Source organism: Ostrinia nubilalis, chromosome 30 (assembly GCF_963855985.1).
Source record: "Ostrinia nubilalis chromosome 30, ilOstNubi1.1, whole genome shotgun sequence".
NCBI classification, from domain to species: Eukaryota; Metazoa; Arthropoda; class Insecta; order Lepidoptera; family Crambidae; genus Ostrinia; species Ostrinia nubilalis.
Genome location: NC_087117.1, coordinates 811,132 through 829,809, shown reverse-complemented (window position 1 = coordinate 829,809; position 18,678 = coordinate 811,132). Strand labels below are relative to the sequence as shown.

The 18,678-nt window shown below is 37.7% G+C and overlaps 1 protein-coding gene and 1 long non-coding RNA gene across 2 annotated transcripts in view; one reads left to right on the top strand and one right to left on the bottom strand.

Annotated features, from left to right (window-relative positions):
- Positions 1–18,678, bottom strand: part of LOC135086038 (uncharacterized) — an 82,610-nt gene that overhangs the window by 30,895 nt on the left and 33,037 nt on the right. The gene's annotated exons all lie outside the window — the stretch shown is intronic.
- On the top strand, positions 301–16,172 carry LOC135086034 (phospholipid phosphatase 5). Its single transcript, XM_063980807.1, has 6 exons — positions 301–473; positions 7,714–7,900; positions 8,617–8,686; positions 9,262–9,390; positions 13,500–13,667; positions 14,693–16,172. The coding sequence occupies exons 1-6, from the start codon at positions 397–399 to the stop codon at positions 14,920–14,922; spliced, it is 861 nt and encodes a 286-aa protein (XP_063836877.1). The 5' UTR covers positions 301–396; the 3' UTR covers positions 14,923–16,172.

Below are 18,678 nucleotides of genomic sequence, written 5' to 3'. Positions count from 1 at the left end.
TTTATTTACTGTTTTGAAAATAAACAAACTACCCTTTAAAAATTATCTAAAAATATGCACAAAATAAAGTTACTATATTTGTTTATGTATGTTTATTACGAAATGTTAAGATTTGGATAGTATTAACTTACATGGAAGACCATGGCGCTCAAAAGGTTAACCATTATTATTAATTTAAAATATTAAGCGAATATAAACTTTTTGCAGAAACGTCTAGTGCCATAACGAAACGCAATTTCGTTCGGAAATCTGCGACGACAGGTGACGTTGACAGTTTGCAGTGTTGCAAAATTTCTGAACGGATGACTCAGCCGTCAAAATTCTCAGTCCGTGTCGCGTTGCGAAGTTCGCAAAACTATTTAATTCTGGCTGAAAACTGTGTTTTGGTGATCAAAAATGCCTCTAGTACGTTCCGCAAACTTTAATTTATTCGTTGAAATTCTAGTTCGGATAGCTTTGGTCTCCGCTTTCTGGTAAGTTGCAACAGTATGTTGCCTACGTTAACTTTTCGCAATTTTTAGTTTTCATCACTGAAATTCCGTATTTTCCACTAAATTTCGCAGTCTTATTGTAAGTTTAAGTATTATTTAGCCTCTTACAGTTCTTAGTTCGTCCTAACCACGAGAAAAGAAGTCAAAATCGATTATAAAACTTCTATACTCCATACCGTATTTAACTGAATTTTACCATGTTTCATCGTAAAGTATAGCTTGAATCTATTTTAAAGTTGTTGTTTACTTTTTGTTTGTCTTGTTTGTACACGTGCAATGTCAAATTTAGTGGAAAACGGCAGGTATTGTAAAATGTCTTATCTGTAATTAAACAGACTGATAACGTCAAACACTCATGCTAAATTGATAACATTACGCATATTTATATTTGTATGGTTATTCAGAACCCATATAGACCATTACTGGAATGATAATGTTAATATTTTACTGTCACACAGCATGTTTTCCATAATGCTACTAGTCTGGAGGTTTAACATTCAAACTGAAACACCTCTGGGCTGTAGGTTCGAATCCCGCGAGTGTCATTCATTTCAGCAGTAGTGGTAATTTTTATGGACACCAATTTTTTTATTTTCTTTTATGCATATCAAGGCAGATATTTGACCACAATCGCACCTCATGTTAAGTGGGATGTAATTATTAATGTATGTTTATTATTTATAAATATTTAATTACTTACATTTACTTCTTTACATATTTTATACAATGACTCATTTAAAAAATAATTGCAATTTTACTTCAGACACAATTGGTATTAAAAATAGATTTCCAGCAGCTTCAAACTCAGTCAAAAGGTGACAAAATATTGATATCAATTTTTATTTATATTCCTTTGCTCCAAACTACTTAAAAAATTGGAGGTAACAAAACATCTGACCCCTTGTTAAAGTACAATGTTAAGAGCTATATTTTGTTTATTTATCTTTCCAAAAACAAAAAGCTTTTTATTCATTACACTTCATAAAAAACTATGTTAAGTAGAAAGTATAGCGTTAATTCTTGTGAATTGATGACACAGTCAGAGCGATGAGAGCAAATAATCTACACAAATATTTGAAAAGCAATTTAGCCAAAAAATTTTTTATCATACAAAACATGCATCATAAATGAGGCGTCTAGTTTCAAATCCCGCTAAAACGGTTTTGATAAGATTTCGAGAAATTGAAAAAAACCGCTTATCCATATAGCTTTGGCCTTAGGCAAAAAAAAATATGATACGAATTATTATTGTCATCTGGCAATACTAACAGTAATTGCTATTTATCTTTAAATCCCAACTAATATTATAAATGCGAAAGTAACTCTGTCTGTCTGTCTGTCTGTCTGTCTGTCTGTTACGCTTTCCCGCTTAAACCTCGCAACCGATTTTGATGAAATTTGGCATAGAGATAGTTTGAGTCCCGGGAAAGAACATAGGATAGTTTTTATCCCGGTTTTTGAAACAGGGACGCGCGCGATAAAGTTTTTCTGTGACAGACAAAATTCCACGCGGGCGAAGCCGCGGGCGGAAAGCTAGTTAAATATAATTTGAATTATAATGAAAACTATTTTCATTTTGGCGTATTTTGTTACGAACATTCGGTTTTAATGGGATTTGAAACGGACATGTTGTATTTTAGCGGGATTTGATAAGAGCAAATTATGAAGCAACCACGTTATAAAAAAATCTCCATACTGATTTCGCAGTCACGTGACCAAAATACCGTGCTACCATTGGTCAATCAACTTTTAGAGGGTTTTGAAAGAAACGGACGGCGTTTTAGCGGAGTTTGTAACAAACCTAATTTTAAGTGCTATAGTCCGATTTTTAATTCGACGGAATTCTGACAGCTGTCATTTTTTGATAATTCAGATGTAATAAGCCTTTTTTGCTTAGAATTAATAATAAATAATTTTAATTTAATTTTCATCAAGTACAATTTACAAGAATAAACTATTGTTTGTATTGTGAATTCAATGTACACTAATTATTATGTAGGGTAAACCGTATAGCTATTGCCCACTTAAAGATTTCAAACACATTGAGATGAAAAATTAAAGAAAGTATTTTAATTATCGACCATTTATGACTTTTTTCTTATAACTCAATAAACTGTTAAACAGAATATTAACAGTTTTTAGTTAAAACTTACGTAACTTAGAAAATATTGAAATAAATTTAAAATCGTCCAAAAAGTACAGTCATTGCCCATTACTTACACTAATTGCCCACATCAAAGCACAGTAATTGCCCAGTATCTTAAAACAAAATAATCAATTTTAAAATGACAAAATAGGCTTTAAATAAACAAAACAAAACATTAAACTTAAATTCTAGTAGTACAGTCTTCAAAATTTCAAAATAAATTGCGTTTGGCCTTATTAACATAAATATTATCAAATATTTCTTGAGCTGATGTTGATGAGTCAGAATCGGTAGAGACAGAATCATCTACTTCAAAACATAGATGACGCAAAAATTTGAATTTTATATGTAAATGTTATATGTATTTATTTTTTTATCTTCTTTGATATCAGTTCAAGTGGTTGCTCAGAATGTTCAATTAGCTGTTGGTTATTCTTCCCTAAAGTTGTATCTATTTCCTTACAATTAACATTTTCACTAGTATATTTAACGTAGATTTTTCATTTTTTGTATTTGCGTTTGAATTTTTATCAATTTTTTCAAGCCAAACCATATTTTTCAGCAATTTATCTTGTAGATAAATTGTTGGATACATCTTGTACAGCTTCGATCGCTTTTTGCAAATTTTCTATGCTATATTGAACTTTTGGAGTCTTTGGCATACTGAAAATGAAACATTGAAAGTCATTTCAATATTTATGCCTGTAAATTGCAAAACAAGTCTAGCAATGAGCAACTTAAACACTGCTACTGCATGGTGGCAACACTCTAGTAATAATTGCCCTGGGCAATAACTATACATTAACATATGGCAATAACTGAAATGATGGTGGGCAATAACTAAAAATATACAGATTTACGTGCAGTGATTACCCACCGTTAAAATGACCGTTAGAAATCAAATTTTATCAGTTATTTTCATTGATAATGAAGAAAACACTTATAATTTCATCATGACTATACACCATTAGTTGAATATTAAATAACTTGGAAAAAAAATTTAACCTCTAAGCAAGTAATTCCTTAGTAAAATTGTTAAAGTCTTTACCTGTTTGAGTAACATTCTCACCCGTCTTGACAAAATCCGCCATAACTGTTTTTTTTAGTGTTTCCTATTGTAAATTTTAAATCTACTGTACATTGATCACGGAGCCATCTACTTAGTCAATTCAAATCTAACTAGAGTGATTCAAAGTCAGCACCTGACAATATTATTCTTAAAGCGGGCAATCACTACCATTGGGCAATCACTCTCTGGTTTACCCTACATTTTAGAGATTAAATAGAAAAAAACGTGTTTTTAACCCAGTAAAACAACATATTAACATAAACGAAAATATGTATTGATCATCAATCATCATTGTCGTCATCATAATCAACTTGGATTATAAAATTGGCATTTTGTTAAATTGATTATTTTATGAAGCTAAGATTTTATTAACAAAAGGATTTTCATAAAAAAGGTTTGTAACCCATGGATTATTGGGCAGGGATTCCAGTAATAGAAAAATATTTTCCCAATTTTTTTTGTAACTTCCATAATATGATAATAAAAATTCAAATAACCGTTTTGAAATGATCAGTACATTTTTAAGCCTTAGTTTTTCAAGTGAAACTTTAAATTCAAGAAAGGATTATTTTTTAATTTGTGAAAATGCTCTCCATTCTTAGTGGGAATGTTTCAATGTTGACAACACTTCTGAAATGTCAAAATTCCGTCGAATTAAAAATCAGAGTTTAGTTTAGTAGTCTTTTAGTGTATTTTGATCGAAAATGATTGAACCTCAGATCATAGAAAGAGAATAGATATGAAGTCGCGCGTAACTACAACGAGAACCAGTGTCCCCACATTTCCCCCACCACAGCTCCCACACACACATTCAAATGTGTAAAAACAAAGCGACTGAGAGTCTACGACAACATGTGCAACCGGCTTAAAAGTGCTGTGATTGGCCAGAAGGCGTGCCTTATGGCCAATCAATGGCCGCGTGACGTGACGCACACTTTGAAAACTAGTGAGAGAACAAAGATAAAATGAAGTCGACAAGATATCGATACTTTAAATCGCTAGGGGCAAGGCTCGAAACTGGTTTCACAAAATGCTTATGTATGAAAACCTTTTTATTATTATACGTGTAAAGAAAACCTATTTTGAGGTTGTCTTTGGTTTATTTTTTCTTTAAGAGTAAAATGTCATGTGACACGAGCATGTCATGTGTCATGGAGATGTATTTTATAAATTACCGATAAAATGTTAATATTGTTTTAAATCGGTTAATGAAACGGAATAAGAGCTTTGAATGTTAATTCTGTTATTTATTTTCAGAAACGCATAAATGCTTTTATTTCGAACAATATCATTATAAATTAACATTCGCTGCAATTATTTCAAGAAAAATGGAGAAGTTGAGATTTGACTTTATGGTGAAGCCAACGGGAGATGGAAAGTCAAACACCATTTGGATTGTATCAAAAATTTCAAACTAATGCAAGATGAGGAATTAAACATCATAGGTACAGGGTAACAATCGAAAACAAAGAGATGAAACTTGTATTGAAGAGGACTTAAGTAACATAGACTAACTACCAGCATAATGTTTGTTTAAATTCACAAAATGTCAAGATTCCTGATGTACTAGGTGACAAAAATGAAGAAAATTTACAAACTGGGGTATTAAAACCAGAAAACAGTTATGTAAATAAATGTGAAATAAATTTTAATGAACACATTGATGCTGAAAGATTTCTGTCAAGATTCCTGATGTACTAGGTGACAAAAATGAAGAAAATTTTGGTTTACTCTGGAAAACACAATAAAATCTCACAATTATAATAAGAAGATATTCGACCAGCGTAGAGAAGACTATAAATTGGAAGAGGGAGATAGAGTCTACGTAGAGAACGGAAATCGATTGAATAGGAAGAAGATGGATGAATTGAGAATTGGTCCATACAAAATTTTGAAGAAGATATCAAATACAATCTATGAAGTAGATACCGGCCACCAGAAATCGGAATCAAATTTCTATCACATTACAAAACTATACCCAATGCATAATGAATGAACAATTACTTAAAATAATTGTTCTCTCCTAGGGGGGGAGATGTAAAGAAAACCTATTTTGAGGTTGTCTTTGGTTTATTTTTTCTTTAAGAGTAAAATGTCATGTGACACGAGCATGTCATGTGTCATGGAGATGTATTTTATAAATTACCGATAAAATGTTAATATTGTTTTAAATCGGTTAATGAAACGGAATAAGAGCTTTGAATGTTAATTCTGTTATTTATTTTCAGAAACGCATAAATGCTTTTATTTCGAACAATATCATTATATACGTTATTATTAACCTACTATCACGCATTTACTTTTTAACCGCTTGAGTCCCAGACGGCATTAATTAATGTCATAACAATTGATTATCTATTGTGTCTAGATTCGCGGGCCTTGAAGGATTAATTATGGCGATCTGCGTACCGCATATGTTTATCAAAAATAATGCCTATATTAGGCTTTCAACTAGCTCTTATAGTAATTACATAGTTGACAGTTACTAATTACTTCTACTGTTATTATTTTTTTTGTAAAATCTTATAATCGCAAGTAACACATAATTTTTTTATTTAAAATTACAAAATAGAAAATTATAATTTACTTCTATTTATCGATAATAGGAAACTGCATTAGATCACGAGCACGGCACTATGTTACGACCGGCACATGCGGCCGTACTGTGTATTTTCACACGACAGTGGATATCGGAAGAAATTAAATACACCGCGCAGTAGTTGAGCATGACATAAAGTGGTTGCTAACTAAATCGTCAATGTACAAGTATGTTAGAATTTTTATCACCACTGATTTCGATATCGCAGTAACTGTTACGGCACTGAATTCGTTCGTAAAAATGTTAAGTTTTTTTTATTTATAACCAAAATACCAATGGATTTGCAATACTTACATGTAGTAAATGACTCCATTGTTCCTGTAGTTCTTCGTTTCACTTGTTTTATTGCACGTATCGACGCATTATCCAAAAAATTCGGAGAACATTTCCTTAGTACGACTGAATCGCGACTAACCTAGCTACGCGGCCGATGTTCGTTTCTGGGCATATCGCGGAGACACGCGCCACGCCCCCGTTTCACATCTATTCCTTTCTATGATCTGAGGATTGAACAGTATGATGAGAAAATTGCAGTAGCATCATTTAGAGATATAAACAGAAATTAGTTGCAGGAGCGTTTTAGCGGGTTTTGAAACTAGACGACTCAAATATTGACCCTGTAAGATCCCTCTAATTTTGGTGTAGGTAAAATCTTTACTCCATTAAAACAAATGTTTTTCTAAATAGAGTTAAATTATCTTCATAAGTGCCACTTGTGGTCTAAACTGAATAAATATTTTTGATTTTTGATTGATTAAATTGTTATTTTTTTATAAGCTGTAACATACATTCAATTGACATTCTCTCCTATTTTTCAAATAAGTTACTATTTCGCCGACATAGTAAGGGCTACCGTATTTCCCTAGTTGGCGCCGCCAACGAATGTCAGATAGAATTGACGGTGGCGCCAACTGGTGCAAATGGAGTCTAATCCTACACCACTTCAGTTGGAGCCATTATTAAGTACTAGCTTTTGCCCGCGGCTTTACAGATCGTCATAAATTATAGCCTATATGTTATTCTGGGTTATAAACAATAATACTGTAAAGTTTCAACAAAATCCGTTCAGTAGTTTTTGCGTGAAAGAGTAACAAACATGCAGACACAAACTTTCGCATTTATAATTAATACATATTAGTAGGAAGAGGTCCGATCTCGCGTTGAAGCCAGATGGTGAGCCAGAATGACTCAATATTAATCATTTGAAAACTAAAAATCTAATTAATATCAAATTTTTGAAACTGAATTGAAGCGGAACTAAGTTTTTATAGCTAGAATAGAGTTTTATTTTATAGTTGTGCCTTAAAATATTGATCCTTATTATTGTTCTGTAGCAGTGCAGGGTTTAAGTGGTACATGTAAAAGCGCTTTACAAAAATTAAATGACTTTTAATGCTTTCAATTCCAGCTACATGGAATCCATGCCGCCCTTCGTCCGAGTGATCCACCAATCCGACCTGGAGTCTACGTACAAATACCCGCGCAAGGAGTCTTACGTGCCGGGCGGGCTGCTTTGGGCGGTGGTGCTGTCGGTGCCCTGCGCTCTCTCGCTGCTCGCTTGGGCGGCCTGTAACGATTGCAGCGACGCGCTGGAGGTAGGATATCAGCTAGTGTGACTTGGATATCAGCTCCTAGGCCAGCAGACTGCGCTCATCTCTCTACGTTGTTGCTGTCTCACGCAATCGTTGAAAATAAGGCACCCAGTTCTTAGAGTCAAGCACACGATGCTTTGCTGCGATTGTACGACGCCGGAAGCGATCTCGCTGCTTCGTCATATAGAAATATCTGTGGTGGGCACACGAGCGCTGCGGCGCCATGTTACTTTATAGGTACTTGCTATATAGCGCCGCGCTAAAACGGCACACTATCCAATATTTATCAAAAAATCTGACGCTTTATGTCCCATTAAAAAACTAACAGCAATAACATTCAATACCACCTTTCAATGAGGGCTTCCTTAACTGCGCTCACCAGTTGGCGGCTCTGGCGAATGATCCTGTCACTTGCTTGAGCCAGTTGGCGCCTCTAGCGAACTATGTCCTGTTACTTCCTTGTGGTTTAGATAGTCGCGGCAACTGGTGGTGGACTTATATCTTGAAGCTGATAGGGCCCAAAACACCACAGCTACATGGAACCAAAGCTGTGATTCACCTGTCCGATTTAAAATCGTCATGCGGCGCAACTGCCTCTCTGTAAATAGAGGCACTCAAAAGGTGTCCCCAGAGCTGGCCTGGACTTTAGATTTGTGATCCATGATTATGATTGGTCAGCAATGTGTGTGTATTTGACAAAATGTAATTTTTCGTTTCAGATCCTGCTGGCATGGTCTCTGGCGCTTGGCATAAATGGAGTTCTAACGGACATTATAAAACTTGTAGCAGGCACGTAACATTTCATTTCTTATGTTTTATTTACTCTATGAAACCGACCTCATGTATTTAACTGAAAGAAAAAACCGGAAGGTCATGCTTTATGGCGCTCTCTGGTTTAAACAAATCAAGTTTTACCTGACAAAGGTGACTGAGGTTTTTTTCCGCCACTTCTCAGCACCAGCCTATATGTTGTCCCGAAGTGGTGGTAGGGCAAGCTATATTTAGGACGTGTATAAGTGCCCTGGAAAGGGCCTAACGCCCGTATTCGCAAACTATGCTTGCATAAGTGAATCAGCAAATCGAACTCACAGCGTTGAATGGAGCTCTTTGATTGGTTCGCGTGTTACCCTGTGCGTCCACACGCACTGAGACCTCATAGTAATGTTTGTGAATACGGTTGTGTCCTAATTGTGTATACTAATATTAATAATATTATACGCGAAAGTTTGTAAGGAAAATGGTAAAAGGTATAATGTTTGTTTTGTTGCCCTTTTACGCAAAAACTACTGAAGGAATTTTGATGAAACTACAGTATTATTGCCTAAACATCAGAATAATTTTTTATTTGTTTTGATTTGACCCAGGTCGCCCCAGGCCAGATTTCTTCTACCGCTGCTTCCAAGATGGTATAGAGACTGAAGACATGCAATGCAACGGGGACCCCATGGAAATCATGGACGGACGCAAGTCTTTCCCGAGCGGACACAGCAGTTGTGAGTAAACTATGTATAAGTCTCGTAATAATATAATAATATAATGTATAATGTAATAATAATAATAATAGTTAGTTCAGTCAGTGCCTGAGGAATGGGAGCGGCACGGGAGGGTGTTTTTGTAACATCAAACGTCATAGACTAAGAGCTAGTGAACGCCAGACCTTCGTCATTTTATAAAAGCTGAAAGTTTGTTAGCGCATGCTCCCAATATAATTTAGAATGTTGGTGAATCATGACGTTTGGGTCATCGTGGCTTTGGCAGCTATCCTAAAAAAACTGTCTGACAAGGAGTTGGAACTGTCAAAACTGTCTGGCTGATGAGGTAATTACTTCTAATTATTGTCCAAATATTATATGTAAAAATCAGCTTTTATGGTATAACGTAAGCCTAACTTTTATGGTGGCTTTTTCTGTATATTCAATAGACTGATTCTTCTTACGTAACCTATATTGGGAGCATACGCTGACAAACTTTCAGCTTTTATAAAATGTCGTAGTTAGGTCTGGCGTTCACTAGCTCTTTAGTCCAGTCAAATTAGACATGAACCCTGCAATAATTCGCATACAGCTGAAAATTGGTACGAATGTTCGGAGCACCATTATGAATTTCAAGGTCAATCTTAAAAAATACGAATCTCAAAAACCCGTATTTTTTAAGTTTGACCTAGAATTTTTTTTTTTTAGCACATGTCGGATCGATGGGGACTTTTCACAGTTAATTCATAATGGTGCTCCGAACATTCGTACCGATTTTCAGCTGTATGCGAATTATTGCAGGGTTCATGTCTATTTTGACTGGACTACTTAGTCTATCAGCGAGACTTATGTGCTTCAGAACGCTCTGTCACGTCATAATGTTGTCGTGTTACCCCTCCCGTGCCGCTCCCATACCTCAGGCACTAACTTTGTTAAGCGCTAGACATTTAATATGTATTTTTGCAGACAGATACTTATTTACATATCAATCATTAGGTTACCTATGCCTGCCTCGCATAATTAATTAGTGTATTTGTATGTTACTGAGCTATTATACAGTCAAGGTTAAGACACTTACTAATGCTTACAAGAACATTAAAAGTAGCAGGCAAGTAGATCTATTGTTTGTCATTTCTCATTAACTTTACTCTGGAGGAAAGTCGATCTTAAACTGTGTCATGTAAATAAGGGGTCTAGTCTAACATCAATGCTAGTATCGTGCTCCCTCTGCGTGGCATTCGTCTGGCTATCTGGATTTCTAATGTTCCTACCAGAGTCGTGTAAATGTAGGGTTACCATATCTCAGGACTTATCTTGAGATTTCAGGATTTTTGGACTCTTCTCAGGATTAAATGCTCGTACTCTCTCTCTCTCACACTCGCTCAATGTATGTAAGCGGCTATCTCACTCACTCCTTCTCTAGTATCGTGGTGCTCCCCCCAAGTAGCATCCTGCATCCTGCATCTTATCTATTGCTGGCAGTGTCGCAGTCTCATGAGACTTCCAATGCCCCTATAATGGCTGCGGCCATTTGTGATCTGTGCAAAGAATAATTTAGCATCCAATGCTCCTATGCTAGTGCTCTATGGGCTTTCTAAGAATGTCACTTGCTCGAATCACGCGCGCGAGTTCGTCTGAATTTCAACCTCTCTCACTCCTACTAGTGTCGTGGTATTTCCTCAGCATGACATCAGAGTCAGAGCCGTCTTTAACCTACTACTTAGAGGCGCTGGACACTTAAGGGGGCCCTTATCAACTAGAAAAAGGTCTTTTGAGCAGACGGGGACCCTGGGCACGTGCCCAAAGTGCCCAGTGGGAAAGGGGCCTGATTAGTGACTGTCTCGCTCTCTCTATGTGTGTAAGTGTTCTAAAAGTCTCACTCACACCTCTTCTAGTATCCTGGTGCTCCCTGGGAGTGGCATCAGTTTGGCTTTGATTTCCTCAGCGTGACTCTCTCTCACTCTCTCTTCTAGTGTCCTGGTGCTCCCTGGGCGTGGCCTCAGTCTGGCTCTGCGGTCGCCTCGGCGTTCTCTCTCGCGGGCGCGGCAGCGGCGCCCGAGTAGTATGCTGCCTGGCGCCGCTGGTGGCTCATACTAGACTTCCAATGATCCTCTCTCTCTCTGTCATTGTGTCATGTTAGCGGCTAACTGGAAGCGCGTGTCTCACTCACTCCTTCTCCATCCATTATCGTATTACACTAGGCGTACTCTTTCTACGTGTTTGAAAGCGGCTGCCTCACTCTCTCCTCTAGAATCCTGGTGCTCTCTCGGAGTGGCCTCAGTCTGGCTTTGATTTCCTCAGGGTGACTCTCTCTCTCTCACTCACTATGTGTGTAAGCGGCTATCTGAAAGTGCTAGTGTTTCACTTACGCCTCTTTTAGTATCGTGGCTTACTACACTTCCAATGATCCTACTCTCTCTCACACACTCGCTTTCTATGTGTGTTAGCGGCTGTCTCACTCTATCCTTTCTCTAGTATCGTGGTGCTCCCTGGGCGTGGCTTCGGTCTGGCTCTGCGGTCGCCTCGGCGTTCTTTCTCGCGGTCGCGGCAGCGGCGCCCGAGTAGTCTGCTGCCTGGCGCCGCTGGTGGCTGCGGCCTGCATCTTACTATTGCTGACAGTGTCGCAGTCTCATGAGACTTCCAATCTTACTAGGGGCTGCGGCCATTTGTGCTGTGTGTGTAACATTACCCCTACTAGTCGTAGTGTGACTGCGGCCAATTGTGCTGTGTGTGAAAAAATTCAGCTTCCACCGCTTATATGCCAGTGTTCGATGGGCGTGGCATCAGTGCGACTGTCTCGCTCTCTCTAAGTATTAGTTTCAACCTCGAATACTCACTCTTACTAGTGTCGTGGTCAGAGTGACTCTCTCTCACTCACTATGTGTGTAAGCGGCTGTCTGAAAGTGCTCTAAAAGTCTCACTCAAGGCTCTTCTAGTACATAAGTCTCCCTCACGCCTCTTCTAGTGTCCTGGTGTTCTCTTGGAGTGGCTTCGGTCTGGCTCTGCGGTCGCCTCGGCGTTCTTTCTCGCGGTCGCGGTAGCGGCGCCCGAGTAGTGTGCTGCCTGGCGCCGCTGGTGGCTCATACTAGACTTCCAACGCTCCTCTCTCTCTCTCTCTCATTGTGTCATGTTAGCGGCTAACTGGAAGCGCGTGTGTCACTCACTCCTTTTCCATTATCGTTTTACATTAAGCGTACTCTTTCTACGTGTTTGAAAGCGGCTGTCTCTCTCTCTCCTATAGTATCCTGGTGCTCCCTGGGCGTGGCATCGGTCTAGCTCTATGGGCGTGGCATCAGTGCGACTGTCTCGCTCTTTCTAAGAATGTTAATAGCACGCATCACATGCGCGAGCGTCTCAAGTCTATGTAACCTCGAATTCTACTAGTGTCGTGGTATTTCCTCAGCATGACATCAGAGTCAGAGCCGTCTTTAACTTACTAGAGGCCCTGGGCACTTAAGGGGGACCCTATCAACTGGAAAAAGGTCTTTTGAGCAGACGGGGCCCCTGGGCACGTGCCCAAAGTGCCCAGTGGGAAAGAGGGGCCTGATTAGTGACTGTCTCGCTCTCACTATGTTCTAAAAGTCTTACTCACGCCTCTTCTAGTATCCTGGTGCTCCCTCGGCGTGGCTTTCGTCTGGCTCTGCGGTCGTCTTGGTGTCTTCTCTCGTCTCTGTATCACTGATTTCCAATGCTCCTACTCTCTCTCTCTCACACTCGCTCTCTATGTGTGTAAGCGTCTGTCTCACTCTCTCCTTCTCTAGTGTCCTGGTGCTCCCTGGGAGTGGCTTCCGTCTGGCTGTGCGGTCGCTTTGGAGTCCACTGACTTCTAATGCTCCTTCTCTATCTCACACACACTCGCTTTCTAAGTGTGTAAGCGTCTGTCTCACTCTCTCTTCTAGTGTCCTGGTGCTCCCTGGGCGTGGCATCAGTCTGGCTGTGCGGGCGCCTCGGCGTCCACTGACTTCTAATGCTCCTACTCTCTCTCTCTCACACTCGCTCTCTATGTGTGTAAGCGGCTGTCTTACTCTATCCTTTCTCTAGTATCCTGGTGCTCCCTGGGCGTGGCATCAGTTTGGCTTTGATTTCCTCAGCGTGACGTCAGCGTGACTCTCTCTCACTCTCTCCTCTAGTATCCTGGTGCTCCTTGGGCGTGGCATCAGTCTGGCTCTGCGGTCGCCTCGGAGTCCTATCTCGCGGGCGCGGCAGCGGCGCCCGAGTAGTATGCTGCCTGGCGCCGCTGGTGGCTGCGGCCTGCATCGCGCTGTCCAGGACATGCGACTACCACCACCATTGGCAGGGTGAGTGAAAAAAATAAATTTTTGGGTGCCTTTCCCAGTGTAATATCAAATTTAATGGATAAAGGGTTTCCTTAATTACGTTAACCAGTTGGCCTATTCGCAGACCACCGACTTTTAGTTGGCCGATAGTTGGGCCCGATTCTAAGTTGTTGAAGAATCAGCCGTTACCAAATCGGTGTAATGTGCGCACTCTCATACATCTCCATACTGATTAACTGACCAAACTATCGGCCAACAAAAAGTCGGTAGTCTGCACCCAGGCTTAACTTAATTAAGGAAACCTTTAGGATGCGAATCTTTCTACTGTGTCAACGCTCGTCGAATTTTCATTCGGTCTAAAGTTTAATTTTTAAGCTACACATGACATGCTGTTTGTTTGTTTATGAAAAATAAAAAATAATAAAAGTCTTTAGAAACCGCATGCACTTAGCCTGCGCTCCAAAAATAATGCTCATTTAACACGAGACATAATAATAAACTTACTGTTCCATCTTTTAGGTTGCATAAAATAGGTAATTCATTCTTGGGGAAATGTATTACCATATTTAACAAAATACCACACAACCTTGTCGAATTGCCAAAAAACAAATTTAAGATACATATAAAAAATACCCTTATGTCCAAAGGGAACTACAAGGTTCGAGACTATATTGATGACAAGGATGCGTGGTCAGTTCAGTCTGCACATTATTTGATGTACTTAAATTTGGCTATTCTTACCGTTAGATAATTCCTTGCAATAAGTGGTGACTGAGTTTGTTCCGGCGTTTCTTCTCAGCACTTGCCATATGTTTGTCTCGAAGTGCTGGTAGGGCCCAAAAGATTAGGAGACATATAAAGTGCCCCATAAGGGCTACCTTTTCTTTTTTTATTATTTACATTTTGACGTTCATAAGTGCCACTTGTGGTCTAAACTGAATAAATATTTTTGATTTTGATTTGCAAATAGTAAAAAATACCTTATTTATTAATTACAACATAAACCATGAACATGATATAATTATGTATTTATTTCTAATTTCCAGACGTCCTAGTCGGATCGATCCTCGGCTTCACGACAGCAGTGTTCTGCTACCGTCAGTACTACAATCCTCTGTCCTCCGATCTATCAGGTATTCCCTACATAGTCTCTAACTCAAATATGGTCAAATACATGAACGGAAAATCCGACATCAGTCCGATCAAAGGAGACTGCAAGGAGATCGAGTCGACGCCGCTTTTAAACGGTGCGAGGAAAGAAGACAAGTGGATATAGAACCAGTTAAAGTAAAATAATAGAAAAAAAGACAAGAAAGAAAGAAAAAACATGGTTAAATGGATTTAGGACTTAGACTTCGTTGTTTAACTTCATATTTATGAGAAAAAAGACAAGAAAAAAATGGAATACCTACTAATTATAATATCAGAAAAAGTCAAGAAACAACAAATTAAATGTTATTACAATGAGACATCACATGAAAATATTCGAAAACATAACAGAAGAAAAAGAAAACACGGAAAAATAAAGTGACAGAAAGCGAAAGGAGAAAAAAACACATAAAAAATTAAACAGATATAAATAGGAACATTAAAACAAACACTAGTACAAGAAAAAACGGAGAAAGAAATAATGAACAGAGCAGTTGTAAATATCAATTCACAAGGACTTCCAATTTTAGCAGAGTAGAAATAAAAATTTACTTTAAAATCAAAAACCTCAGTTAGACGTCACAATAACAATGTTAACAGCATTGTTGTGTATAAACTTGATCAGGATGGAAAATGATGATCAGGCCGGAGTTAAGGAGCTTCACCCAGAATCCTCAACCACGGAGGAACTGGCTATCTTACCTCCAACTGCCGGAACAATAATGCTGTTAACTTTGTTTATTATGTCGACAGATTTAGGTAGCTACCGGACTTACACCCGTATTCACAAACATTACTACGAGGTCACACAGTGCGCGTAAACGCACCTAGAGTCCCAAAAACCTATTCATAGACAATACGTGAGTGGCGGAGTGACATACGAACCAATCGCAGAGCTCTATTCAACGCTGTGCGTTCGACTTCGCAAAGCGTTGATGCTTCACTGAAGCAAGCATCGTTTGTGAATACGGATGTTAGAACCAGGAACCAAAGTGAGCAGAAAATTTTACTCCCACTGGGAATCAAACGAGAGAAATTTACGCCCGTATTCACAAACGATGCTTGCTTATGTGAAGTAACAAATCGAACGCACAGCGTTGAATCTCACTCTGTGATTGGTTCGTGTGTCACCCTGTGCGTCTACGCGCACTGTGAGTCCGCGCGCACTGTGAGTCCGCGCGCACTGTGAGTCCTCATAGTAATGTTTGTGAATACGGGCGTTAGGTTCTGAGTAGGTACGTAAAGGTCTTATCGCTAATCCATAGAGATTAATGGCTTTATGTTACAACGACGATGCAGTTAAACAATAGTTAAGCTGTTAAAACTAAAGTTACCAGTGCTAGTCTAACATATTTTGTCTATTCTTTAAGAATAGAAGTTTATGACTTTTTTGTTGAGAACGAATTGATTGTTTATGGGAAGGCTTTATGAAAGCTACCTAACGAGATATTTTTTATTTATAAACCAATTTTTTTAACTGTGCACCTGTGAAATATTAGTGTTTCGAAAACCACCATTTTACAAGTTAATAAAAAAACAGTAAAATGAGGGCTACCGTATTTGAGTTCACCAGTTGGCGCCTTTATCGAAGTACAGTACCGACTCGCTAGTGGCGCCAAGTGACCAGTTGACAGTGTCAACTTGACGACACGTCAACTTGACACTTCAATCAATGAGACCTATAGTTTGAGCGTTTTAACACCACAGTCAATGAGACGTATAGTTTGATCGTTTACCAGTTGGCGCCATTGTCAAGCAAAGTCTTGTCATTCGCTAGTGGCTAAGACTTTGGCGCCAACTGATGAGCGAAAACACTGAAGCCTTCATTGGGTAATTAATACCAGTGAACTTTAAGCTTAATCCCAATATATTTTTTAGTTATTTGAAGGTTTAAAATCAAGCAATGATTATAGTCATTTGAGTTACGTACATAATTACGGGGAAATCGCGTTTTGGTACATTTAAAAGTACGTCAATTGACTGTGGTGATAATGAACCACTTGGCGCCATCGGCGAATAAGTAATTCGATAACGGCGCCAACTGGTGAACGGAAATACGGCAGCCATGATTCAATGCTGCCAATCTAACGACAAAAGAAAAAAGTAATTCCTTCTTTCGAAAGGTTTTAGTTCTTGGTGCACAGTTAAAGAATTTAATTATTTTTTGTGTTACATATTAAATACACCCAGTATTTTTATTTGTGTTACAATATACATATTTTCATGCTACATTATTGTAGTTTGTGAAATAACCGACTAAAATCGAAAGTTATATTCCAAGTGAGAAGTTAATTAATGTGTGATAAATGCATTTTAATATAAAGACATAGTTAAAATAGATAGTCGTCCAGTTATAATACAGAATAGTGAGATATAGCATTTAGAAGTCTGTAATGCCGTTTGCCGTTGTTTTAGTCGTTTTTGAGGTTAGAAATACAGGGTGGAATTTTGTAATGCCACCTGGAGAGAAAGTACCCTTAATACTGTAGATAGAAATTTTACTCAAAGAAGACATTCCTTTATTTTTGAAAAGAAAGAGAACTGCATTCAAAGATTTTCGAATTTTTTTCGATACAATACAATTACCATACAATTTTCTGTAAATAATTACAATAATTTAAGATATCATAGTTTTCCTTTTATTTGATTTATCAAGTTTGTTTGAGAGATTTCATCCTTATCCTTATACTTAACCCTAACGATCGATGCAATAAAAATACAGGGTGTAATTTTTAACAGATTTTAGTTGGTTCGATTCCCGAGTGTAGCAAGCAAATTTTTGAAAATCTTTGAGTAAAATTGACTATCTACAGTGTTAAGAGTACTTTCCCTTCAGGTGGCATTACAAAATTCCACCCTCTATATAAAAAAAATGATTTTTTTGGCGGGAAAGTTAAGTCATGTTCATCAGATTTGTATTTAAGCAGAATGATGGGAAATAATTATGGATTTAAGGACGAAACACACTTATCAACCCGGAAACAGATCGTAACCGTATCAACTCGAGGTGGTCAGTATTCTTCGTATGAAACTCCGTACTGCAACGCAAAGATTGATGTTTAAAAGTAGAATTTTTTTATTTATATTTTTAATCTCAAAAATCGACTTTGTTAGATGCATCGTTAAGTTTTAGCAATTTTGAAATGATTTATATTGATTATTGACCATAAGTGACTTTTACACGAATAATTAATTAATAAATAAAATAGATGAATCTTATTAATAAAAAAAACACTATCCTTTCATTGATATAAAAACGTTAATGTGTGACTAATGCCCGTTTTCATTCCCAATTTTTAAGTGACCACTGTGAAAACAAAATTCCTGTTATGTGTTACCATAGGTAGGGGTCACTTAAAAATTAGGGATCTGAAGTGAAAACAGGCATAAGTATACTTACCTAGGTAGGTACTATGGGCCAGACTTCCAGCTACCCATTACCGGTCATGTCGTCTCGTTCTATCGCAAAGAATCGCCATTTGATAGAGCGAGAGAAAAATCGGGAATTGGTAGCTGGAACTATGGCCCACTCATTAGCATTTTTATTTTTCCTTTGTTTTTGGTTTTTGTATTATTTTTTTCTGTAATTCTGTAAATTACGACGAAAAAAAAGACAAAATCGTACGCATATTTAGAACGGTGTTATTTTTATGACTAAAAGGTTTATTTAATATAATCATTAATATAAAGAAAGAAGAAAAATTGATTATTTTAGTGTATTGAATCTTTCTTTTGTATGTAATTATAATACGTAATGAAATAGATATGATCTAGCATGAGTGGCAAGATATTTTAAGTTTTAACAAACGAATATTGTTACCCCGTGGTATGTTAAACTTTTTTTTATATAAAATATACTTATGTATCAGCGTTAAATAGTTCG